Raw genomic sequence first — 27,713 nt, 5'->3', positions numbered from 1 at the left:
TATTTATTTTGCTCCTTTGCACCCCATTATCTTTTTATTTCTACTTTGCACATTCGTCCATTGCAAAACTACCATTCCAGTATTTTACTTGCTATATTGTATTTACTTTGCCTTTTTTGCCTTTACCTCCCTTCTCACCTCATTTGCTCACATTGTATATAGACTTGTTTATACTGCATTATTGACTGTATGTTTGTTTTTACTCCATGTGTAACTCTGTGTCGTTTTATCTGTCGAACTGCTTTGCTTTATCTTGGCCAGGTCGCAATTGTAAATGAGAACTTGTTCTCAACTTGCCTACCTGGTTAAATAAAGGTAAAATAAAATAAATAAAATAAAATATAGGACTTGGGTAAAGTCCAAGAGGAGGGCTTTCTCTTGATCTAGCACAGTACCAGAGTTGACTGCATCTCCCTCTCTTTCAAACAGTTTATCGGTCCAATTAGTGTGCTTGTGATATTAGGGCTGACCCCATCTTGTCAACTTCTTTATCCTTATTCTAAAATAAGTGCATGCGATGCATATATGTGTCACGTGACGAGAGCAAGGGTTAAGGGAAGAGGGAATATTTTTCTTAAACATACGAGGGACTTCGGTAACGGAACGTTTCAGTCAAAAATGGCTGTAATTATGTTGCAGCTTCATCGACACGGACAGCGCGATACACACTGTGGAAGTTCTGTGGTGGTCGCTGCAGCAGGGAGGAGAGAGAGACAACGGGTGCTAGTCACTCAGTCACTCGCTGTCACAGCGTAGCAAGTCTGAGCCCGGCCTGGCACAACCAAATACATTGCGGTCGGACTCCCTCTAGTCATTTGTGTGTCTTAGTTATTTAATCAAACAGTGCGCTTAAAGCATCAGACAAGCGCAGTGCATCTAGTTGATTTGATTAACACAATACAGTAGGATGTGTTTGTGTATATATATGGAAAAATACACGTTTTAAAATGTCAACCAATCGATTGGTCGAAAGAACAGACTGGGCAACCAAGAACTATTTTAGTCGGGGACAGCCCTATATTATATGTTGGATGTTGTTTCTGTTTGTCGGGCCATTGGGGATGAAAGACACACATGTTGTTAGGTATATTTGTTTGTCTGTTCTGTGCTCCATATACTGTGTCTCTACATGCGTCTACATGTCTGTCTGTCTTTGTCTGCATCCTCAGTGTGTGTTTCTCGTCATTCTTAATTGTAAAGGTCCTCCATCTCCAGATATGGATGCCAACTATGGCGGAGGGCTGCTGGATATGGTGAAAGGCGGAGCCGGCAAGTTCTTCAGCAACTTCAAGGATAACCTGAAGGACACACTCAAAGACACCTCCACTAAAGTCATGCACCAGGTGGCCACGTAAGTCCCGAAAATCACCCCCAATCCCTTTACCCCTGACTCATTTGAATTTTGATTCTCTTTTAATTCAAACGTTTTCTGTTAAGTGTGTTGAGACCTAGTGAAATACACTTTAAATAAATTGTGATTTGATTTCCTGAGCCCTAACTTCCTTAACCTGTTACACCACCCATCTCTTCCCTTACAAAAATTACAGCAACTGTAGTATTTTGGACGCAGTAGTTGCAGAATAACTACGGTATACTGCAGCTGAACTGCAGTTATACTGCACTGTAACTGCAGTTACTCTGCCAAATTACTGCAGTAAAAAAAATGTGGATGCAGTATTTGCAGCATACTGCAGTTATACTGCACTCTGACTGCAATCTTTTTTTTCTTATGGGTGGATCTGGCATGGGAGTTATGATGTGTCTGTGCCCCATGTTGAAGCTCCCTGGCTGGCTAGCCTCCATGCCATGATATTTAGTTGTTTTGGGCTAGAAATTTCACAGGCTTTTCCTCCCACCCAACTCTTTTAATCCCACCCAACTCCAGTTCTGGTTCCCAGGCTAGCCTAGAGGTGAACGACTCTATGCCTTCCCCGATAAGGAGCGCTCAGGCTGGGCCTAGCAGAGATCTCAGGCCTTTGCTCTCTCCTCAAGTGGTCGAGGAGATGTCAATTCATTAGTGGACGAACGGAAGAGTGTCCTTCCCTCCTCGATAGCCACCTTTCATCGAGGATAGTCATGTGTATCCTATCTGAGTCCTTCGCGGAAGCATTTTGAAATCTGCCACACCCACTTTGAGTCGGCTTTTGTTTTGTCGGAGGAGAGAAGCATGCACAGGTTTAAAAACCATATGAAACTTATCGTTTTATCTATAAAATGTCTAGCATAGCCAACTTAATTTGTTTTTAACACTTTACATATTTATTTTGCGATCCACCACTGTAAGTGGAATTTGCCTGATGACGCGTGAGTGGAGAAGGAGAGTCTAATTTCATACAAGCCCATTTTCATCCACGTTCCCTCACCTCGCCGCCTCTCCTCGATTACCTTTGTCCTTTTTCAAAAGGAGGTGAGAGGACGGAGAGAGGACACAGGAGTTAAGCAAATCGAATTGAGAAAAGGCCTCTACGTGCCTGCTGGGAGCTAACATGGTAGTGTGAAGGGAGGAGCGTCAGTTGTCATCCAGTTGAGATGTTTACCTGTCCTCTGTGGTTGCCGTGGTTTCCTGACCTGTGAAATATGGAATGGGGTAGTTATGACTGGGCTGATTACACATGGTTTCGGACCAAGGCTCTCCTACCCGGTTCCTGGAGAGCTAACCTCCTGTAGGTTTTCGCTCCAACCCCAGTTGTAACTAACCTGATTCAGTTTATCAATCAGCAACTTATTAGAATAAGGTGGGCTAAATTAGGGTAGAAGCGAAAACCGACAAGACACTAGCTCTCCAGGAACAGGGTTGGAGAGATCTGTTTTAGACACTTAGATAAATCTCTATGGCTGTACACCACAGCACAATGGGAAAACACTTAATACTATTGGTGAGAGACAGAGTTATTATTTGAATTGTACCTGTATATGGAGATAAAATATGAGTAAAATAGATAGCTAATAAAAAAGGCTGGATAGATTTTTCCTAAAGGGGATGTGAGGGAAGGAAAGCAGATGAATGGATGGAGAGGCCTGGAGGAACAGTGGGAAGGGTGTGGAGGGATGATGGATAATGGGGGGGGGGGGTCTACCGAGTCTGGCACCGCTGGGTCCTGAGAGAGATTACATTCTTTCTGAGTAGGCGTCTGCACTGGCCACACAAAGGAGCCTCTGTACTGTCGGACAGTGAGCAGGCCTCTCGAGACTCATGCCTCCTTGTCCACACACTCTGCCTTTAACCCTGCCACACACGCGCACACACAGAACCTCTGCCATCTCTCTGGACCACATTGAAACAGTGTCAGTTACGGAGCAGGGACAGGGCAGAGCCGGGGTATATTGATTCAGCGGGTCGATCACAATTTGCTGCTAATACGGTTATCTTTTGCCTAGTCTCGTCTCTTCCCTTCTCCTTTCCTTTCCCTTCCTGTTATTTCCCCTCTTCTCCTATGATCTCAACTTCACTCCTCTCAGCTGGTTTATTCTCTCCCCTATTTGTCTTTTCTATCCTTTCCTCCTCTCCTCCATTTTCTGTTCATCTCTCCCCTCCTTTTCTCTCTTCTCCTTTTCTCTCTCCTCTCCTGTGTGAATAATTGATAGCGGTTTATTGTACCTAGAGCAATGCTGATACACAGGGATTCATTTCACCTAGAAAAAAACAGGCCATGTGTACACCACTGTCAGTTTGGTACTGTGTATTACTGCTAGTTACTGTTGACCTGCCATTTGTATAGTAGAGCAGGCGTAGTCCGTGTGTACTACAGATATAGTTAGTCCCTATCTATAGCTTACACTACAGCTAGCTATTTCAAAGCCATGTGTACATCTGATATAATCCAAGATTCAGTGGAATTTGTTGAAACAAAGTCAGTTACTTGATTCATGGTCAAATGAGATACCATTCAATCAGCTGTGTGCAAGCTGTCTTCCTTAGAACACATGCAGTTGTGACAGACAGACTCTGCAGTGCTGTGTTCTGTTCTGTTTTCTGTGTTGTATTGGTCTGAAAGGCAGTGTGTCCCTGGCCCACTCCCATTCTCTCTCTCTCTCATCCCCCCTCTCTCCCCTCTATATTCTCTCTCTCTCAATTAAATTTCAATTTAAGAGGCTTTATTGGCATGGGAAACATGTTTACATTGCCAAATCAAGTGAAATAGATAATAAACTAAAGTGAAATAAACACATTTTTTTTTTACAGTAAACATTACACTCACAAAATTTCCAAAAGAATAAAGACATTTCAAATGTCTATATACAGTGTTGTAATGATGTGCAATTAGTTCAAGTACAAAAGGAAAAATAAACATTTAGTTGTATTTATAATGGTGTTTGTTCTCTCTATCGCTCTCTCTCTCATTCCCTCCCCCCTCTCCCTCCCCTCTATATTCTCACTCTCTTCTCTCTCTCTTTAAAAACACACGACTCATAAGTTATGATGACCTATTCCTCTCTATCAGAACCTTCTATTTACAGACAAACCCTATCTGTGGTTACTGCAACGTGTCACAGTAACCACAGGAAATGGCAGGAAACGCCACAGCTGTGCTGTCGTCACACTGCTGAGCGTGTGAGCTTTAACTGTTTAGAGCATGGCTCCAATGTCTCTAATGTAATACAGCCAAGGGTAGCTGTAGCTTGCCTGGCCTAATTAATGTTTTGTGTTTTTGTGTATATATAGCAGGGTATAGAATATATGCCTACAGTAGCCTATACACCTGTTTGTGTGTGGGTGTGGGTGTGGGTGTGGGTGTGTATGTATTTTAAATAGCGCTTTTCATTACAAGTAGAATCTCAAAGTTGCTTTAAAAATAAATAAGCCAAAAACAATTTAACAAAACAAATATAGGGATCTGGCAATATTGGTCTTCCACATCGTTAGATGATAAGCAGTTCAGTAAAGTAGTATCATGAAGAGGGAGAGTAGGTGGTACAGCCAGGCAGGGAGCTCGAGACATCTGACAGACAGGCCACAGAGCTCCTCAACGGGCACCTTGTCGTCTTCGATAGTCACAGCTCCTCCTTCATAGGTAGGCTGGATCGTCCAGTCCTGAAATGTAGTACCCACCTGGGTGATGCTTCAGCGACTGTAAAAGCCCCAGTAAGACCACCACACCTCAACAATGGTCCAATGAGCCTCTGCATCCCCTCACACCGCTGTTCCTCTAGGAACTGGGGCAGGGTGCTAAAAAGCCAACGCTGTTAATCTGGTGTTGCTGCATCATTTAAATCTTGCTAGCTAGCCAAATAGAAACGGACTTGCCATAATCAGTCCTGCATTTCTGTGGAACACCACCAGATATTTCAGTTAATCTATCTACAAGTTATCAAAAACTTTTAAAGTATTTTTGGGGGGGATCCAAAACCCTTAAAAACAATCAAATATGTCAAATATTAGCCTGGCCTACCTCTCCCCCCACCAACAAGATACTAGCAAGCCTACTGTAGCGATTCTTATCGGCATCTCAAGGGGAGGCAGGCTGTACACGCTCCAGCATGTAGCCAGAATAGGTCAGAGGCTTCTAATCTGCATGCTACAACACTGCTGGCCTCACGCAATGCAAAATGACACCTGCTTATCCTGCTCAAAATAACCTGGGCTGGCTCTGCAGTCTTGCAGCCATAGTTAGCAGAGCTAACGCTATGACCAGACAGCAGCAGCCACAGTTCACATTTAGTACAGCTAACACTATAACTGGACTTGTACCTGCCACAGTTAACAGTTAGCAGAGCCAGCACTATAGCTAGACTTGTAGCAGCCACAGTTAGCAGAGCTAGCGCTAGCCAGAAAGGCCTATGCAGCCAGCCTCAGTTAGCAGAGCTTGCGCTAGCCAGAAAGGGCTATGCAGCAGCCTCAGTTAGCAGAGCTTGCGCTGGCCAGAAAGGGCTACGCAGCAGCCACAGTTAGCAGAGCTAGCGCTAGCCAGAAAGGCCTACGTAGCAGCCACAGTGCCAATTCCAGTTCTGAAGGCCTGCAGACACAGGTTAGTAGAGCTAGCACTAGCCAGATAGTCTAACACTGTTCATGCTGCAGGAGAGCACAACACAACACTGTATCAAAATAGAACACTGCTGCTGGTCCAATTACCTCATTATGAGTATTTCCCACTTGATGCTTCCTCCTGTCCCCACCTCCCCTCCTCCCAGCCTCTCTCCTCCTCTCCTCCTCTCATCCCTCCCTCAGGTTACCCATGTGGCTGGGTTGTTGCATAACCATGCAGGGCCAGGATGGGAAGCCCTCAGGGCCATATGGCTCTCATCCACCTCAGTACTTCACAAACAGACCATTGGCCTAGAATAGTGGATATACGTTTACAAATCAAATCAAATTGTATTTGTCACATGCGCCGAATACAACAGCCCTTAACCAACAATGCAGTTTTAAGAAAATAAGTTTAAAAAGTAAGAGATAAGAATAACAAATAGCTAAAGAGCAGAAGTAAATAAAAATAGCAGGGCTATATACAGGGGGTACCGGTACAGAGTCAATGTGCTGGTGTCGAGGTAATTGAGGTAATAGGTACATGTAGGTTATTAAAGTGACTATGCATAGATAATAACAGAGTAGCAACACCGTAGAAGAGGGAGGGGAGGGCAATGCAAATAGTCTGGGTAGCCATTTGATTAGATGTTCAGGAGTCTTATGGCTTGGGGTAGAAGCTGTTTAGAAGCCTCTTGGACCTTGACTTGGCGCTCCGGTTCCGCTTGCCGTGCGGTAGCAGAGAGGACAGTCTATGACTAGGGTGGCTGGAGTCTTTGACAATTTTTAGGGCCTTCCTCTGACACCGCCTGGTATAGAGGTCCTGGATGGTAGGAAGCTTGGCCCTAGTGAATTACTGGGCCGTACGCACTACCCTCTGTAGTGCCTTGCAGTCGGAGGCCGAGCTATTGCCATACCAGGCAGTGATGCAACCTGTCAGGGTGCTCTCGAAGGTGCAGCTGCAAAACCTTCTGATGATCTGAAGGCCCATGCCAAATCTTTTCAGTCTCCTGAGGGGGATTAGGTTTTGTCGTGCCCTCTTCATGACTGTCTTGGTGTGCTTGGACCCTTAGTTCGTTGGTGATGTGGACGCCAAGGAACTTGAAGCTCTCAACCTGCTCCACTATGGTCCTGTCAATGAGAATGGGGCGTGCTCGGTCCTCCTTTTCCTGTAGTCCACAATCATCTCCTTTGTCTTGATCACATTGAGGGAGAGGTTGCTGTTCTTGCACCACACTGTCAGGTCTCTGACCTCCTCCCTATAGGCTGTCTCATCGTTGTCGGTGATCAGGCCTATCACTTTTGTGCCATCGGCAAACTTAATAATGGTGTTGGAGTCATGCCTGGCCGTGCAGTCATGAGTGAACAGGGAGTACAGGAGAGGACTGAGCATGCACCCCTGAGGGGCCTCCGTGTTGAGGATCAGCTTGGCAGATGTGTTGTTACCTACCCTTACCACCTGGGTGTGTCCCGTCAAGATGTCCAGGATCCAGTTGCAGAGGGAGGTGTTTAGTCCCAGGATCCTTAGCTTAGTGATGAGCTTTGAGGGCACTATGGTGCTGAACTCTGAGCTGTAGTCAATGAATAGCATTCTCACATAGGTGTTCCTTTTGTCCAGGTGGGAAAGGGCAATATAGAGTGCAATAGAGATTGTATCATCTGTGGATCTGTTAGGGCGGTATGCAAATTGGAGTGGGTCTAGGGTTTCTGGGATAATTGTGTTGATGTGAGCCAAGACCAGCCTTTCAAAGCATTTCATGGCTACAGACGTTATTGCTTTGGGTCAGTAGACATTTAGGCAGGTTACCTTAGTGTTCTTGGGTACAGGGATTATGGTGGTCTGCTTGAAACATGTTGGTATTACAGACTCAGACAGGAAGAGGTTGAAAATGTCAGTGAAGACACTTGCCAGTTGGTCAGCGCATGCTCAGAGTACACATCCTGGTAATCCGTCTGGCCCTGCGGCCTTGTGAATGTTGACTTGTCTAAAGGTCTTACTCACATCGGCTGCGGAGAGCGTGATCACACAGTCATCCAGAACAGCTGATGCTCTCATGCATGTTTCAGTGTTACTTGCCTTGAAGCGAGCAAAGAAGTTATTCAGCTTGTCTGGTAGACCCGTGTCACTAGGAAGCTCTTGGCTGTGCTTCCCTTTGTATTCTGTAATAGTTTGAAAGCCTTGCCACATCCGACGAGCGTTGGAGCCGGTGTAGTACTATTTGATCTTAGTCCTGTATTGACGCTTTGCCTGTTTGATGGTTCGTCGGAGGGCATAGCGGAATCTTATAAGCTTCCGGGTTAGAGTCCTGCCCCTTGAAAGTGGCAGCTCTACCCTTTAACTCAGTGTGAATTTTGCCTGTAATCCATGGCTTCTGGTTGGGGTATGTGCGTACAGTCACTGTGGGGACGACGTCATCGATACACTTATTGATCTGTGGTGGTATGCAGACAGCTACGTAAAATGCAGATGAAAACTCTAGGTAGATAGTGTGGTCTACAGCTTATCATGGGATACTCTACCTCAGGCGAGAAAAATCTAAAGATTTTTGGTGCACAATATCTAATTGTGCACCAACTGTTGTTTAGAAATATGCATTGCCCCCCGCCTCGTGTCTTACCAGCGGATGTTGTTCTATCCTGCCGATACAGTGTATAACCCACCAGCTGTATGTTATTAATGTTGTCGTTCTGCCATGACTCGGTGAAACATAAGATATTACAGTTTTTAATGTCCTGATGGTAGGATATACGTGCTTTCACTTCGTCCCATTTATTTTCCAGCGATTGAACGTTAGCTAGCAGTATGGATGGCAAAGGCAGATTAGCCACTCGTCGCCTGATGCTCCCAAGGCACCCCGATCTTTGCAAAATCTCTGTTTCTTTCTCCAGCGAATGACGAGGAGAGGGGACCTGTTTGGGTGTTTGGAGCATATCCTTCCCATCCAACTCATTAAAGAAAAATGATTTGTCCAATTCGAGGTTGGTAATCGCTGTTCTGATATTTTGGTCATAAGAGACAGTTGCAGCAACATTATGTTCAAAATAAGTTACAAACAATGCGAAAAAACAAACAAAATAGCACGGTTGGCCTTGGTTTACCAGTGTCCTGTCGATTATTGTTCCCATGTCCGTTGGTCATGTGAGTACCTATGCGTTGGTGCAGCTGTTATGCTGCGTGCTTTATATATTGTGTATTACGGGTATCGCCCTGTGTCGTTCAACCAGGTTTATTCTCACTCTTTTATTTGGGTACAGCCCTGTGTTTTTGTATACGTGTTTGTTTTGGGTGTATTAAAAATCCCTATTGTGTATTCCTGCGCCTGTCTCCAAATCCTTTATACCAGCGAGACGACTAGGCTACAGGCCCAAAGGATCCCTGGACCCCCCCCAAAGGATCCCCCCCACCCACAGAGCCCTGTCTGTGTATGTTCACTTCAGCAGCTTGCTACAATGTGTGTGGATCATTCAAATACAAATTAGACAAAAACAATCACGTCTTAAAAAAACTGTAGACAAATCTCAGTGATCTAGACAATGCAGCGTCATATACGTTTAAGAATCTGAATTATTCATATTCTATGAATTGAGAAAATATGATTTCTGTCGCAGGTACACAAAAGGAGAGCTGGACATTGCCTACATCACATCACGAATCATAGGTGAGTACACATTATTGTCAAATCATACTGTATGTTCTAGATCAACGGTATGAAATGGAATGAAAAGAAAGGGCGTGTGCCTGTGTATGAATTCTGTCAGCTGTGTTAATTTACTGCATGGGTGCCTGCGGTGTTGGGCTGTTCTAGCTTTAGCACCATTCCATTCATGAAGCGTACCAGACTCTCGTCTTCTTCTAACTGGCAATGGCTTTTCTCTCTAGCTAAAAGGCCATCCATCGTTCTCTAACGGTAGCATTATTTGATCATTACGGAGGCTAATAAAGCCTGTATTTGGGCTTCACAGGTTTCTTCTCCACCCAATTGTTAGACTTCTAGATCTCTCAGTCTCTAGCCTCCTGTAAACTTTGCCTCACTCCCTCCCTACACAACATCTACTGTAAATCTATAGGTGACAGAGGGTGTGATTTCAATAAGAGAGGATTTGCTCTTGGTTTTTCGGGCCTAGGAAAGCTTTTAGGGTCGGTTGGGATGGGGGTAGGGTGATATTATGATACACAAAAGTATGTGGACTCCTGCTCGTCGAACATCTCATTCCAAAACCATGGGCATGAATATGGAGTTGGTCCCTCCTTTGCTGCAATATCAGCCTCCACTCTTAGGGAAGACTTTCCACTAGATGTTGGAACATTTCTGCAGGGACTTGCATCTATTCAGCCACAAGGGTATTAGTGAGGTTGGGCATCGACGTTGTGCGATTAGACCTGGCTCACAGTCAGCATTCCAATTTATCCCTAAGGTGTTCGGTGGGGTTGAGGTTAGGGCTCTGTGCAGGCCAGTCGAGTTCTTCCACACTGATCTCGACAAGCCATTTTTGTATGGATATCTCTTTGTGCACGGTGACATTGTCATGCTGAAACAGGAAAGGGCCTTCCCCAAACTGTTGCCTCGAAGTTGGAAGCGCACAATCGTCTAGAATGTCATTGTATGCTGTAGCATTAAGATTTCCCTTCAACAGCCCCAGACCATTATTCCTCCTTCACCAAACTTTACAGTTGGCACTATGCATTCGGGCAGGTAGCGTTCTCCTGGCATCCACCAAAACCAGATTCGTCCATTGAACTGCCAGATGGTGAAGCGTGATTCATCACTCTAGAGGACGCATTTCCACTGCTCCAGAGTCCAATGGCGGCTAGCTTTACACCACTCCAGCCGACGCTTGGCATTGCGCATGGTGATCTTAGGTTTATGTGTGGCTATGGAAGTCCATTTCATGAAGCTCCCGACAAACAGATCTTGTGTTGACATTGCTTCCATAGGCAGTTTGGAACTCGGTATTGAGTGTTGCAATCAAGGACAGACGATTAGCGCTTCAGCACTCGCGGTCCTGTTCTATGAGCTTGTGTGGCCTACCACTTCACGGCTGAGCCGTTGTTGCTCTTCGACGTTTCCACTTCACAATAACAGCACTTACAATTGACCGGGGCAGCTCTAGCAGGGCAGAAATTTTACGAACTGACTTGTTGGAAAGGTGGCATCCTATGACGGTGTCACGTTGAAAGTCACTGAGCTCTTCAGTACCGGCCATTTTACTGCTAATGTTTGTCTATGTAGGTTGCTTGGCTGTGTGCTCGAATTTATACACATGTCAGCAAAGGGTATGGCTGAAATAGCCAAATCCACTAATTTGAAGGTGTGTCCACATACTTTTGTCCATGTAGTGTATATGCTAACACATACAAGCGCACACAAAGACACACACATCCATACACACATGCACGCACGCTGCATGTAACAGCAGTCTGTCCTCCAGATGATGAGGACACAGTCACTCAAATTAAATGAAATAAAATGTTATTCGTCACCTGCTTTGTAAACAACAGGCGTAGACTAACAGTGAAATGCTTACTTATGGACCCTTCCCAACAATGCAGAGGGAAAATAATAGAAATAATAGAATAATAACACAATGAATAAATAACGGATAACTTGGCTATATACACGAGGTACCAGTATCGAGTCCTTGTGCAGGGGTACGAGGTAATTGAGGTAGATATGTACATATATACGTAAGTAGGGATAAAGTGACAAGGCAACAGGATAGATGATTAACAGTAGTTGCTGTGACCCAAAAAGGGTCAAAGCAGATAGTCCGGGTAGCTATTTGGTTAACTATTTGGTTAACTATTTGGTTAACTATTTGGTTAACTATTTAACTAACTCTTTAACAGTCTTATGGCTTGGGGGTAGAAGCTGTTCAGGGTCCTGTTGGTTCCAGACTTGGTGCATTGATACCGCTTGCCGTGCGATAGCAGAGAGAACAGTCTATGACTTGGGTGGCTGGAGTGTTTTGACAATTTGAAGGGCCTTCCTCTGACACCTGAGGGCCCCTATCTCATAATGCATAGTGTGTCACCTTAGATCCCTCCTCTTACTGAACACTCATTTATGGGTGCGTTTGTAAAATCAACTCGAGTGTCAGAATGCGCTCTGGCCCGTGAATTCAGAGCTCTATTTCTTTTATGGGCCTAATAATAAAGACGTCATTTACCGGTAAAAATGAATTGCCATTTTATGTGGCATGAACAGGCATGATGCTTTCATCTGATTGTCTAACAAATCACTTCAAAAACGTAGGCTACCTGTGCACTTTTGTCCACTCCAAATAATCCAAACTGCATGAACTCCATTCATCAAATGACACATCTATTTACAAAACACCAAAAAGTGTGGCTAATGACATTCGGCGATTGCCATTGATTAGGCCTACATTAATTGATGCATCTTGCTGACAAATGGACCCCTTTTTTGTAACCTGAAAAGTCGAGACACCTGAAATGGGGCTGAAACTGTCCCGAGTAAAACGGGATGGTCATCCTAACACACACGGTCAGTTTACTAGTCCAGGCTACAACGTGTAGGCCTATTACCATGAACTTCAAATTGGCCTACCGGCAGCCAGTGATGTAGTGGTAAAAGAAAATTGTTGGGTCACCTCTGATAAGTAAAATGTTTTGAAAAAAAGATGGTAAACTGCATTTAGTTGCGCCCACCCTCCACTAGGCTTATACCACTGCTGGCAGCCTAACCTCTCAGCCGAGGCAATTTTACACACATGAACACGCGCAGAACAGGCAGCCTACATTCAATATAATACATGAGTTGAATCCAAACATGTTTACACCCTCGTTCATGAGATGTCCATAATTCATCAGTCTTCTCAGATGGCGTGACATAAAACACGACCTGTCTTTCCTTACATGAATGACATTTATGACGGTGTTATTTGTCATTATTAAGCTCATAACAATTGAATTAGAACATAAACCCTGTAAAAAAAAAATCCTGGATATTGGAGATCTCTGAAAATGCCCTGTAAGTGTAACTATGCCTTCGTAACATTTCATTGTGTTTCACCGTGAAAACAGTTCTCATGGGCACACAAATCGCTCGAAACAGCTGACGGACAAAAGCAAACAATGATAAAAATCAACAGACAAATCGAATGCATTGGAAGAAAGGCTCTTTAAAAAAAAAATTAAGGACATATGGTAAAATGGCAAAAATGAAATACAAAGGTAAATCTATGCGTTAAAAGGAGCTCAAGCTGAGGCCAAACTCACTGAGTGGACCATCCCGTAGACAGGGAGACGGTTTATGCAGCCAACTAGAAAGAAATGGTTTAAACCATGACAGAGAGGTGGGGGTGTTCGTTTCATTTGGAAGCTTTTATTTTCATATTTACCACTGTAAAACATATTTACCACTGTAAAACATATTTCATATTTACCACTGTAAAACATATTTACCACAGCATTTTAAACAAATAGGAAAATGGTTATATTAGCCTTATTTAGAGACCCTACCCAAGTTTGACTTTTGTTGCATTTATTTAGGGGAGCTAACATTTCACTCAGCTGCCCCCCCCCCCCCCCCCCATTGCTGCTTTGTAATTCACACCCTGCCTGTGGTTAAATTACTTTCAACCCACTTTTAACCAGATGAATGTAACTTTAACTACATAAACCACATACAGTACAATACTCTCATCTTTTAAATGATTAGTATGATTCCCTGCCTGGTTTGTGTTTGTAAACCCCTGTGGCCACAGGTCCATCACCCTGGAGGCGTTTCCATACTGCACAGTGCAGATGGAATGAAAGTGGAACCCCATGACAGTGTGTAATAATAGTACTAGACTGTATGTCCTGGCATGCCTCATCATCACCTCTATGGTCATTGGGATTGAACATATGTCTCCCTCTCTGTCCCCTGCCAGTGATGTCATATCCTGCGGAGGCGTTGCAGATCGGCAACCAGAACCATGTGGAGGACATCCGCTCTTTCCTGGACTCACGGCACGCTGACCACTACACCGTCTTCAACCTGTCACAGCGCAACTATCGCGGCGCCAAGTTCTCCAACCGGGTGAGACAGATATACACTGAGTTTACCAAACATGAGAACACCTTCCTAATACCTTCCTAACACCTCCCCCCTTTTGCCCTCAGAACAGCCTCAATTTGTCAGTGTCGAAGCGTTCCACAGGGATGCTGGCCCATGTTGACTCCAATGCTTCCCACAGTTGTGTCAAGTTGTCTGGATGTCCTTTGGATGGTGGACCGTTCTTGATACACATGTGAAACTGTTGAGCGTGGAAAAACCCAGCAGTGTTGCAGCTCTTGACACAAACCGCTGCGCCCAGCCACCTGCTACCCCGTTCAAAGGCACTTAAATGTTTTGTCTTGCCTATCCACTCTCTGAATGCCACACATACACAATCCATGTCTCAAGACTTAGAAATCTTTCTTTAACCTGTCTCCTCCCCTTCATCTATACTGATTGAAGTGGATTTAACAAGTGACATCAATAAGGGATCATGGCTTTCACCTGGATTCACCTGGTTGATCGATGTCATGGAAAGAGCAGGTGTTCTTAATGTTTTCTATACTCAGTATATATATAATATATATATATATATATATATATATATATATATATATATTATATATATATATATATATATATATATATATATATGTGTGTGTTTGTATACAGTACCAGTCAAATGTTTGGACACACCTACTCATTCAAGGGTTTTTCTTTATTTTACTATTTTCTACATAGTAGAATAATAGTGAAGATGTCAACTATGAAATAACACATGTAATTATGGAGTAACAACCAAAAAAGTGTGAAACAAATCTAAATAGATTTTAGATTTTAGATTCTTCAAAGTAGCCACCCTTTGCCTTGATGACAGCTTTACACACTCTTTGCATTCTCTCAACCATCTTCACCTGGAATGCTTTTCCAACCGTCTTGAAGGAGTTCCCACATATGTTGATCACTTGTTGGCTGCTTTTCCTTCACTCTGCTGTCTAACCCATCCCAAACCATCTCAATTGGGTTGAGGTCTGGTGATTGGTGACTCTCCTTGGTCAAATAGCCCTTACACAGCCTGGAGGTGTGTTGGGTCATTGTCCTGTTGAAAAACAAATGATAGTCCCACTAAGCGTAAACCAGATGGAATGGCATATCGCTGCAGAATGCTGATTAAGTGTGCCTTGGATTCTAAATAAATCACAGACAGTGTCACCAGCAAAGCACCATCACACCTCCTCCTCCTCCATGCTACACGGTGGGAAACATGCAGAGATCATCCGTTCACCTACTCTGCGTCTCACAAATTTACGGCGGTTGTAACCAAAAATCGCAAATTTGGACTCATCAGACCAAAGCACAGATTTCCATCGGTCTAATGTCCATTGCTTGTGTTTCTTGGCTCAAGCAAGTCTCTTCTTCTTATTGGTGTCCTTTAGTAGTGGTTTCTTTGCAGCAATTCGACCATGAAGGCCTGATTCACGCACTCCTCTGAGTAGTTGGTGTTGAGATATGTCTGTTACTTGAACTCTGTGAAGCATTTATTTGGGCTGCATTTTCTGAGGCTGGTAACTCCAATGAACTTATCCTCTGCAGCAGAGGTAACTCTGGGTCTTCCTTTCCTGTGGTGGTCAACTACAGTATATAGTTGAAGTTGGAAGTTTACGTACACTTAGGGTGGAGTCATTAAAACTCGTTTTTCAACCACTCCACAAATTTCTTGCGAACAAACTATAGTTGTGGCAAGTCAGTTAGGACATCTACTTTGTGCATGACACAAGTAATTTTTCCAACAATTGTTTACAGACAGATTATTTCACTTATAATTCACTGTATCACAATTCCTGTGGGTCAGAAGTTTACATACAGTAAGTTGACTGTGCCTTTAAACAGCTTGGAAAATTCCAGAAAATGATGTCATGGCTTTAGAAGCTTCTGATAGGCTAATTGACATAATTTGAGTCAATTGGAGGTGTACCTGTGGATGTATTTCAAGGCCTACCTTCAAACTCAGTGCCTCTTTGCTTGACATCATGGGAAAATCAAAAGAATACAGCCAAGAACTCAGAAAAAAATTGCCTGGTTCATCCTTGGGAGCAATTTCCAAATGCCTGAAGGTACCATGTTTATCTGTATAAACAATAATACGCAATTGTAAACACCATGGGACAACGCAGCCGTCATACCACTCAATATGGAGACGCGTTCTGTCTCCTAGAGATGAATGTACTTTGGTGCGAAAAGTGCAAATCAATCCAAGAACAACATCAAAGGACCTTGTGAAGATGCTGGAGGAAACAGGTACAAAAGTATAAATATCCACAGTAAAATGAGTCCTATATCGACATAACCTGAAGCGCTGCTCAGCAAGGAAGAAGCCACTGCTCCAAAACCGGCATAAAAAAGCCAGATCGTACCTTTTGGAGAAGTGTCCTCTGGTCTGATGAAACAAAAATATAACTGTTTGGCCATAATGACCATCATTATGTTGGGAGGGAAAAGGGGGAGACTTGCAAGCCGAAGAACACCATCCCAACCTTGAAGCACAGGGGTGGCAGCATCATGTTGTGGGGGTGCTTTGCTGCAGGAGGGTCTGGTGCACTTCACAAAATAGATGGCTTCATGAGGGAGGAAAATTATATATATATATTGAAGCAACATCTCAAGACATCAGTCAGGAAATTGAAGCTTGGTCGAAAATGGGTCTTCCAAATGACCAATGACCCCAAGCATTCTCCCAAAGTTGTGGCAAAATGGCTTATGGACAACCAAATCAAGGTATTGGAGTGGCCATCACAAAGCCCTGACCTAGATCCTATAGACAATTTGTGGGCAGAACTGAGAAAGCGTGTGCGAGCAAGGAGGCCTACAAACCTGACTCAGTTACACCAGCTCTGTCAGGAGGGATGGGCCAAAATTCACCTAACGTATTGTGGGAATCTTGTGGAACGCTACCCGAATGATACCATATACTAATTGGGTGTATGTAAGCTTCTGACCCACTGGGAATGTGATGAAATAAATCAAAGCTGAAATAAATAGTTCTCTCTACTAGTTCTCTCTACTATAATAGTTCTCTCTACTACAGTTCGCTCTACTATTATTCTGATTATTTGACATTCTTAAAAAAAAGTGGTGATCCTAACTGACCTAAGACATTTTACTAGGATTAAATGGCAGGAATTGTGAAAAACTGAGTTTAAATGTATTTGGCTTAGCTTGTATGTAAACTTGCGACTTCAACTGTATGTGTATATATATATATATATTGTCCTAACCTCTTTCACAGTTTCCTATGCTATGTCAATAATATTATGTAACAAGTTTGAGAGAGAGAGAGAGAGAGAGAGAAAAGTCTACCCAGGCCTACCAAGATCAACACACAGCGATACACATGGGAGACTGCCTCAGTTCAGACATACATTATCTGGTGCAAGCAATGTTTTATAATACATTACCCATAGGCACTCAGCATTGTTTCATGTCAAACATGTTACATAATATTATTGACATAGAATACTCACTGTAAACTGTAGAAGGAGATAGGACAATGCATAGAACTAGATCAGGATGAAAGACTGAACCTGGAAAGTTTGTCTCACAGTGAGGCAGAAATGAAGTCGTCTAAATAGGACTCCAATGACTCCTAGATCAGGAGCCATGTCCACAAAGCGTCTCGGAGTCGAGAATAGTGCTGAGAATTGGGGGGCGGCAGGTAGCCTAGTGTTGGACTAGTAATCGAAAAGGTTGGAAGATCAAATCCCTGAGCTGACAAGGTAAAAAATCTGTCGTTCTGCCCCTGAACAAGGCAGTTAACCCACTGTTCCTAGGCTGTCATTGAAAATAAGAATGTGTTCTTAACTGACTTGCCGAGTTACATTTAAAAATAATAGAGACATTTCACGCCTACTCTTATGGGTCGAAATAAAAGCTCTGCATGAAGCCTCTTTAGTCATAAGAGTCCTACCTAGTCTACATATATTTAGGAGCCTCCATGAGCTGTCCTAACTAGTTAAGAGTACCAGCAGATGTCTTGATAATCGAAAAAGGTAGCAGGTCAGTGATTCATGCAGCATAGACAAACAATTGCTTTGCAGTTGTTTACATGTTTGTTGTTGATATTTCTATATAATCAACCCGTAAGTAATCTCGACCTACATGCCACAGTAGCTCTTGTGCTTTTGACAATGATTTCTCTAGGCCTAATTCACATTACATGCCTAAATACTAACCACTACGCTAACACATAGTCACATATTTTTCTTTCGATTATTTCATTATCATATTCTTTCAAGTTATTCCTTTGGAGCGCAATATCACGTTGTTAAAAATATATGTTCACTTTGATTGTGTTCGGTGAAAATGATAGACCTTTAAAAAAATATATGCAACATTATCGGCAAGCGACTTGATGCCTACTGTGCCAAAGCGATTTAGTTGTTGAACGGGAGGGATGAGTGTGTTGATATAACAATAATATCATCAAAATTCAATGATTTCAAACGTTTTCTCATTACAACCGTTTATGTTGTCTGGCAATGCGTCATCGCGACTGGTTATTCCCCATCATTTGCAACAATGTCAATTAGAGTTTTTTTTACTATCTTTCCTTTGAGTTGCCTCAAACTGTTGTGATTTCCAGCTGAGATAAACTTTTATGAGTTGATTTTACTTCTGGCTCAGAGTTTGTCTAGATTCTTAGCACCTTTTCTGAGATGCTTTGTGGATATGGGCCCTGGTCCCCACTTCAGCTTCTTTACTTTTCAGTGACGAGATGTTATGCTTGGATTCTATCTAGCTAGATCGCTCCATCCAGTTATGTGTCAACGAGGCACCAGCCTTCAACCATCATCACCCCTCTCTCATAATGCAGGCAGGCAGGCAGGCACGCACTCACATACACACACACACACACATACAAGACAAAATAAAACTCCTAGCTCAAAGTAGGTTTTAAGATAATGTCAAAGGTCAAACAGAGCTGTTTTTATCTCAATATCAAATCATCTCTGGGTAACAATTAAGTAACTTACTGTGATTGTTTTAAATTAAAATGGTAAAAAAAAGAAACAAAAATAGCTTCTTAGCAAAGAGCAATTTCTCAAAACAATAATTTAGCTCTTACTATCTGGGAGTGGTCTTAGCTGTAATTGGCAGAGAGGTTTGGAACTCTCTTTCTTATTGGTCTAATAACTAATTTATCGCATGATATCACCATGGAAGGCCAAAACTCCATCCCAACAAAGGATGATATTTCAGGTGGTCTTTTCAAACAACTCTTACACTAAAAGGGAGTTATCAGCATTTTCACAGTATTATTCTAACCTCATAGTGTGGAAATATATATAAAACATAGAAAAATCAAGTTTTTGACATCAGGGGGCCTTTAAAACACTTCCCAGGACAAACTGAGTTTTTATAAGATGGTAATCTTGACAGTTTGAGGTACTGCAAAGGAAAGAATGTGATGACACTCATTGACATTGTTGCAAATGATGGGGAATAACCAATCGCAATGAGGCATCGCCAGCTGTGAACTCTATAGCCCGCTTCAGACAACCACGGTGAATGTGGCTGTACATCACTTTGCCTACTCTTAATTATTGTCTAACATGTTGGCATGCAGTTGTTTTGTGGTTGTTAAAAGGAATTTTTGACAACTGAATTTTGACAATATTACCATTATTGTGACACTCCTGTTTGACAACTCTAAATCGCTTTGGCACAGTACATCAAGTCACTTGCTGATAATGTTGCATGCAACTTTGTGTACAACATTTGAAAGGTCTATCATTTTCATCGAACCCAATCAATGTTAACATAAGCCCTAGATGCCTTCAGTTGCCCAACTAATCTTTTTTAACAATGTGATGTTTCACTCCAAAAGGATAACTTGAAATAACACGCTGTAGGTAATTAAATAATCCAAAGAAAAATGTGTTTATTTATTAGCGTAGTGGTTATTATTTAGGCATACAGTATCATGTGAAATCATTGAAATAGGCCTCATGTGAAACCATTGAAATAGGCTTCATGTGAAATCATTGAAATAGGCCTCGTGAAATCATTGAAATAGGCCTCGTGAAATCCTTAGCTGCTACATAAATTAATGATAGATACCCATTGATTCTTGAAGAGTATAATTTATAAAATGCCTAATGGGCTTATTAGTTCAATTGTCGTAGCCCATCAGAACCCATAGCATTAGCTTGTTTGACTCCAATGTTTGTGAACCATGTAAATGGAAACAAACATTGTATAGCCTCAAAACATAGTTTAATTCTATATATTTGATACTGTGTCATTGATGGTTAGTCCTTGCATTCATACCTCGGTCTATGAATTCAAGAGGGATTACATTTCTCCACTTCAGTTTTTTTGTTTGTTACCAAAACAGAGGTGGGGAGCGTTTGTTGTTTCAATGAAGGATTGTAACTTTCAAGTCTAAAGTCACGACTAGCCTCCTGAGCTCAGACTCTGCTCATTCACTGGTACAATGCAGCTGAAATGGCTGTGCAGTCTGCAGTTTCCTCTGCTCATGCAGATATTAGTGTATTGGGGGAAAGTGTGAATTCAAAATGGCTCTCTTTCTCGCTCTCTGGTAATGTCATTGTAATTACGTGACTCATCGTGGTAACTTGTGATTTGGGCACATGTTGCTGCCACCGCAAGGGTGTCACAGATAATCTCTATTTCTCTATTTCTCTCTGTCTCTCTTCACCCCCTTCTCTCCCCACTCTTTCTCGACAACCCCTTCTCTCCTCCCTCTCCCCCCCCCCCCCCCCCTTTCTCTCTGTCCCCCCCCAGGTCTCGGAGTGTAACTGGCCGCCCCGCCAGGCTCCCAGCCTGCACAACCTGTTTGCGGTGTGTAAGAATATGCACAACTGGCTCAAACAGAACCCCAAGAATGTGTGTGTCATCACCTGCTCGGTAAGACCAGACCCAGAGTTGTTATTCAGATTCACTTTCATCTTCTTCACTCTGTCCTTTTTCCTCTTCCCTTGCTTAAACGCCATTCCTTCCTCTCCACCTTCCTACCTCCATCTCCTACACCCTCCTCCTTCCCTTCTTCTCGTCGCCTCTGTCCTGAGAACCATCATTCAATTCAATACAATTCAAGGTGCTTTATTGGCATCGGGAAACATATGTTAACATTGCCAAAGCAAGTGAAGTAGACAATATACAAAAGTGAATCTCATTCACGCTCCGTCCTCATTTCTTTCTTGTTTACACACCATTTCTCCCTCTCTCTCTCTCTCTCTCTCTCTCTCTCCCCATCTCTTCCGTCTCCTCATCCTCATCCTCCTCCTTCTATTGTTTCCTCCCTCCCGTCCTGGGTTTGTCCTGGGTTTGTTTTGGGTTATCGGGACTGCCTGAGGTCCAAGGGAAACACAGCTTGGAGATCTCAGGCTGCTGTTTCTGTTTCAGCTTCAGTTCCCACTGAGCTCTTTCACTGGCACTGCAGACCTTTAGCAAAGACAGATGAGCTCTGTATTCAAGAGAGAATAGAACAATTGTGGACTGCAGCAGGATGCAATGACAAAAACCTGATTGTCCGTTTGCTGCAGCAAAATCATTATGGGTCGAGAAAATATACATATTTAGAGGTGCGCTGTACATATTTGACTTAAGTACTACAGTACACTATGACTCTGGAATGGAATGCTTTCCACCGTGCTGTATGTGATTTTATTGTGCTTGGCAAGTTTATCGGTGTCGAGCAGTCACTTTGAGTATTTATGAGAGTTCTTCAAAATCTCTTCCTAAAACTCGAATGTTGCGCTGAAGCAAGAATGCTGGATGTATTTATAACTCTGGATATGTTCATTAAACAAAAAGAGACAGGAAATATATTTACATGCCGTCTGTTTACTAACACTCACAGTGGCAGCAGATACGTGATAAACTCTGTGTGTGGAGTCCCTGTTTAGTGCTAGTGGAGGAATAAGTAGATGTGGGGCTGAAAACACAGATACCGTCGTCCCAACTCCTTGTCACTCATTGTCAAGAGTGATAGCAAAAACAGATCAGGGACCAGTCTACAGATATTGGCCATGCACAGGAAACATGGAACGGCCCTCCTAGTTTCTAGGAATCATGCATTGAGTTGTGTGAAGTGATCCACTGTAAGCTTGCTGCAACTCTTTTTCATCTATTGCTCTCTCACTCACCCTCTTCAGGATGGGCGTGCTCCCTCGGGTGTGCTGGTCTGTGCCATGTTCTGCTTTTGCCACCTCTTCAGCAACCCAGTGCCCGCCATGCAGCTACTCAGCGCCAAGAGACCCGGCTCAGGCCTCTGGCCCTCGCACCGGAGGTAGGGCAACAGAGAGGGTGTGTGTGTGTGTGTGTGTGCCTGTGTGTGTGTGTGTGCCTGTGTGGGAACACACAGTGTGTGCCTGTGTGTGAAAACACACGATTAGTGAAGTAAAATAAAATGAGGCACTGTAAACAGTCTTCTCCTCCCCGACTTTGAGTTTGGTCATGTTTAGATGGATGAACATAAAAGCCTCCTTCCTCCTCCCCCTCCATTGCTCTCCTAAATCCTTTACGAGCCTATTTATTTTCCGATTGGCTGAGTCGCCGCGACACACACACCCCTCCTTGGTGACCTAACACCCACACAGCATGCCGCTTGACCACACAGCTGCTTCTCAATAACAAAGACTCCTTCATCCTTCAGTGCAAAAAGAGAGAGGCTGGTGTATAAGGACAGTGGAAACCAAACATCATCTTTTGTTGGGGATTTGACGTTGTGTTTTGACGCTGGGAATGCTTTTTATGCAAGAACATCCGCACATTGGAGCGATTTCAAGTATAAAACTTTAAGATGGATAGCTTTGTGATTTTCGAGCACAAAAATGATCTTACCCCCTGTATTAATGTAAATAGACTATGTTTGTTTACAGGCCGTACTCAGTGCTTAGGGGAGGTTCATGTGTGTGACCTTGCATACTCTTTCTCTCGCACTTCTCCAGGTACATAGGCTATGTGTGCAGTATGGTATCAGAGAAGCCCTCCCTGCCCCACTCAAAGCCCCTGGTGGTCAAGGCGGTCACCATGAGTCCAGTACCCTGCTTCAACAAACAACGCATCGGCTGCAGACCTTTCTGTGAGGTCCTCATAGGGGAGACGAAGATCTTCTCTACGGCACAGGACTATGAGAGGATGCGGTAGGCACAGATGCAGACACAGATAAAGACAGACGGACACACAGAGACCTGGGTTGTCACCTGATTTTTGTTAATCCTGGATCCTCATGACTGGATTATCTAGTGCACGGAGACGCCCACACACACACACACACACACACACCATCTCTGACTACCTCTCTCTTTTTCTCTGTCTCTCTCTCACCCCCCCTCCCTTTTTCTCAGAGAGCACAGGGTCCAGGATGGGAAGGTGGTCTTCCCTCTAGGTGTGAATGTCCAGGGTGATGTGGTCATCTCTGTCTATCATATGAGAAACACCATAGGAGGACGACTGCAGGCCAAGGTACAGTATAAGGCCTAGCACGCTAACAACACTGACACACTGTTTGCCTGAGGCTGATGCCACACAAGCGCTTGTACACCTGCATACACACACACACACACTCGCATTCAAACGCACAGATGTGCACACACAAGGACACACACACACATACACACATGTAAATAGTGCCACATACACACAGAAATGCATACAGTTGGCCTTACTGTTTCAATTTTTGTTATCCTTGATGGCTTTTGTTTTAGCATAGTTGTTTTCCTTTGCTTTTCTCACTTTTCTTGTTGGTTATTACCCGCATTGGGTGGGTGATGGTTTTGGTTGGGTTGAATGGGGATGGTGGATTGGGGGGAGGGTTGGGGAGTGGAGGGGAGGTTTTTCAGGGGGGACTGTGGGGTGATCTTGGATGGTTGGTGGCCTGGTGGTTGGGAGCTTGGGCTGGTGTCCAAGAGGTCACTGGTTCGGTTCCCCAATTCGACTGGGTGGGGGATCTGTCTTGTGCCCTTGGGCGGGGTGCTTGACTCTGGTTGCTCCTGTGGGTCGCTCTGGATGGGGCGCTCTGTGGGTCGTGTCTGCTGGATGACTGAATGTAATGTAATGTTGTGCAGCTTCAATGCAGGTAGATTGTATGTTTTAAATATATATACAGTTGAAGTTCGAAGTTACAAACACTTAGGTTAGAGTCTTTCAGACTCGTTTTTCAACCTATCCACATATTTCTTGTTAACAAACTATAGTTTTGGCAAGTCGGTTAGGACATCTACTTTGTGCATGACACAAGTCATTTTTCCAACAACAGATTACATAACCTGAAAGGCCGCTCAGCAAGGAAGAAGCCACTGCTCCAAAATCGCCATAAAAAAGTTAGACTACGGTTTGCAACTGCACATGGGGACAAAGATTGTACTTTTTGGAGAAATTTCCTCTTGGCTGATGAAACTGTTTGGCCGTAACGACCATCGTTATGTTTGGAGGAAAAAGAGGGAGGCTTTTGTCTGTCTGTAAATTTGTCTGTAAACAATTGTTGGAAAATGTTCTTGTGTCATGCACAAAGTAGATGTCCTAACCGACTTGCCAAAACTATAGTTTGTTAACAAGAAATTTGTGGAGTGGTTGAAAAACAAGTTTTAATAACTCCAAACTAAGTGTATGTAAACTTCCAACTTCAACTGTATATACATATACACTGCCTTTGGAAAGTATTCAGACCCCTTGACTTCTTCCACATTTTGTTACGTTACAGCCTTATTCTAAAATGGATGAAATAAATACAAATCCTCTCTACACACAATAGCAGATTATGACAAATATACTTTAAAAAAAAGTAAAACATAAATACCTCATTTACATTAGTATTCAGACTCTTTGCTATGAGACTAAATCGAGCTCAGGTGCATCCTGTTTCCATTGATCATCCTTGAGATATTTCTACAACTTTATTGGAGTCCACCTGTGGTAAATTCAATTGAATGGACATCATTTGAAAAGGCACACAACTGTCTATATAAGGTCCCACAGTTGACAGTGCATGTCAGAGCCATAAGGTCGAAGGAATTGTCCATAGAGTTCTGAGACAGGACTGTGTCAAGGCACAGATCTGTGGAAGGGTAACAAAACATTTCTAAGCACACGGCCAAGACAATGCAGGAGTGGCTTCGGGTCAAGTCTCTGAATGTCCTTGAGTGGTCCGGCCAGAGCCTGGACTTGAACCCGATCTAACCTCTCTGGAGAGACCTAAAAATAGCTGTGCAGCGACGCTCCCCATCCAACATGAAGGAGCTTGAGAGGATCTTCAGAGAAGAATGGGATAAACTCCCCAAATACAGGTGTGCCAAGCTTGTAGTGTCATCCCTGAGAAGACTCAAGGCTGTAATCGCCGCCAAAGGTGCTTAAAACAAAATACAGGGTCTGAATATTTATGTAAATGTGATATTTCAGGTTTTTATTTATAATACATTTGCAAACACTTCTAAAAAATCTGTTTTTGTCATTATGGGGTATTGTGTATAGATTAAAGGGGAGGGGGGAACAATTTACTCAATTTCAGAATAAGGCTGTAACGTAACAACATTTGGAAAAAGTCAAGGGGTTTGAATGCTTTCCGAAGGCACTGTATATATATATATATGAACAGACTGACACTCACAGATGATGATATGCTATACTATGGGAGTTTCTGTGAGCTCTGATTTTATGAGACCATATCCTGATACATTGGCCTTTACAGACCGAGATTACGCTCCGGAAGATATCGCCACACGCTGACACGTTGGCACACAAGGACGGATTACCATCTAATCGGACAGATTGTGTGCCCTGAAGGAACATAAACAAAGCACTAATGCGTTCAGACTCAATTAAGAAGTCTCCACAGTGGCATTGTTTGAGAAGAATTCTACTTCCTGAAACTAACTATGTTATTTGCTGGTTGGTATTTGCAGGTGTCCAACACCCAGATACTCCAGATCCAGTTCCACACAGGCTTCATCGCTCCAGGGACAAGCGTGTTAAAGTTTACAAAGTGAGCGACTCTCTCCTCTGTCATCTGTACATGTGAATATTAATATGTGAAATACTTGATATTGTTTCAAATGTCAGCATATGTCATGATATGGACATGGCTCTTGCTTGAAACAGTGAACGAAGAACTAACTAACTCTCTATCTTGACACACACCACACACACACACACACACCTGTCTAGGCCGGAGCTGGATGCGTGTGACTCTCCAGAGAAGTACCCACAACTGTTCCATGTGTTGGTGGACATTGAGGTGGAGGGTACAGACAAGCAGAAGGACCTGACCCCTCCCTGGGAACAGTTCCCTAATAAAGACCTGATCCCCAACGTACTGTTCTCATGTCACCAAGAGCACCAGGACGCCCTCGCCATCGCAGGTAGGGTTGAGGGGTGGACAACACGCAGACACACAGGCAGAGGCGCACAGGACAGATGGACGCACACATATAGTGGCAGTCACAGATACACTGTGTGAGTCCAGATGGAAACACACACACACAGGCAAAGATGTTCACACAGATACACACACCAGGGTTTTCGTTAGCCTGCAATTGCCGGCTTTTGGCCGATCCAAAAAATGTAAATCCTCCAGAGATGTTAGTTCGGGTTCAAGTCCGGGCTCAGGCTGGGCCAGAGGACATTCAGAGACTCCTGCGTTGTCTTGGCTGTGTGCTTAGGGTCATTGTCCTGTTGGAAGGTGAACCTTCGCCCCAGTCTGAGGTCCTGAGCGCTCTGGAGAAGATTTTCATCAAGGATCTTTCTGTACTTTGCTTTGTTCATATTTCCCTCGATCCTGACTAGTCTCCCAGTCCTTGCCACTGAAAAACATCCCCACAGCATGATGCTGCCACCACCATGCTTTACCGTAGAGATGGTACCAGGTTTCCTCCAGACGTGACACTTGGCATTCAGGCCAAAAACTTCCATCTTGGTTTCATCAGACCAGAGAATCTTGTTTCTCAGGGTCTGAGAGTCCTTTTGGTGCCTTTTGGCAAACTTCAAGCGGGCTGTGATGTGCCTTTTACTGCGGAGTGTCTTCCGTCTGGCCACTTTACTATAATGGCCTGATTGGTGGAGTGCTGCAGAGATGGTTGTCCTTCTGGAAGGTTCTCCCACTTCCACAGATGAACTCTGGAACTCTGTCAGAGTGACCATCGGGTTCTTGGTCACCTCCCTGACCAAGGCCCTTCTCCCCTGATTGCTCATTTTGGGCGGGCGCCCAGCTCTAGGAACAGTCTTGGTGGTTCCATACTTCCATTTAAGAATGATGGATGCCACTGTGTTCTTTTTTTTTGTACCCTTCCCCAGATTTGTGCCTTGACACAATCCTTGCTCGTAGATCTACCCACAATTCCTCCAACCTCATTGCTTGGTTTTTCCTCTTGATATGCACTGTCAACTGTGGGACTTTATATAGACAGGTGTGTGCCTTTCCAAATCATGTCCAATCAAGCTTAATTTCGAGTCTCATAGCAAAGGGTCTGAAAACTTAGGTAAATAAATAGTATTTCTTATGTTACTTTTTTATAAATGTGCAAAAATGTCGAAAAACTTTTTTCGCATTGTAATTATGGGGTATTGTGTGTAGATTGATGAGGAAAAACAATTTTCTAATACATTTTAGAATTGAGGCTGTAACGTTGCAAAATGTGTAAAAAGTGAAGGGGTCTGAATACTTTCCAAATGCACTGTATCTTTGCCACACATTATCCCCTTCTTGTTCAACATTTTAAATTATACTCAAG

At 43.5% G+C, this 27,713-nt stretch overlaps 1 protein-coding gene across 7 annotated transcripts in view; it reads left to right on the top strand.

Moving 5' to 3' along the window:
- Window positions 1-27,713, top strand: part of dnajc6 (DnaJ (Hsp40) homolog, subfamily C, member 6) — a 57,495-nt gene that overhangs the window by 16,468 nt on the left and 13,314 nt on the right. For 4 of the 7 annotated variants that reach the window (XM_031833654.1, XM_031833649.1, XM_031833655.1 and 1 more), the window contains 9 exons: window positions 1,216-1,351; window positions 9,572-9,621; window positions 13,859-14,007; window positions 20,770-20,892; window positions 22,143-22,276; window positions 22,938-23,132; window positions 23,337-23,454; window positions 25,890-25,969; window positions 26,152-26,345. In XM_031833654.1, the coding sequence (XP_031689514.1) occupies window positions 1,216-1,351; window positions 9,572-9,621; window positions 13,859-14,007; window positions 20,770-20,892; window positions 22,143-22,276; window positions 22,938-23,132; window positions 23,337-23,454; window positions 25,890-25,969; window positions 26,152-26,345 (1,179 nt within the window). Of the gene's footprint in view, window positions 1-1,200; window positions 1,352-9,571; window positions 9,622-13,858; window positions 14,008-20,769; window positions 20,893-22,142; window positions 22,277-22,937; window positions 23,133-23,336; window positions 23,455-25,889; window positions 25,970-26,151; window positions 26,346-27,713 lie in introns of all 7 variants that reach the window. The other 3 variants (XM_031833653.1, XM_031833651.1, XM_031833648.1) reach the window with 1 other exon arrangement.

Source organism: Oncorhynchus kisutch, linkage group LG10 (genome assembly GCF_002021735.2).
Source record: "Oncorhynchus kisutch isolate 150728-3 linkage group LG10, Okis_V2, whole genome shotgun sequence".
Taxonomy (NCBI): domain Eukaryota; kingdom Metazoa; phylum Chordata; class Actinopteri; order Salmoniformes; family Salmonidae; genus Oncorhynchus; species Oncorhynchus kisutch.
The sequence above is the reverse complement of the archived record's forward strand: the minus strand, read 5'-3'. Positions and strand labels throughout refer to the sequence as shown.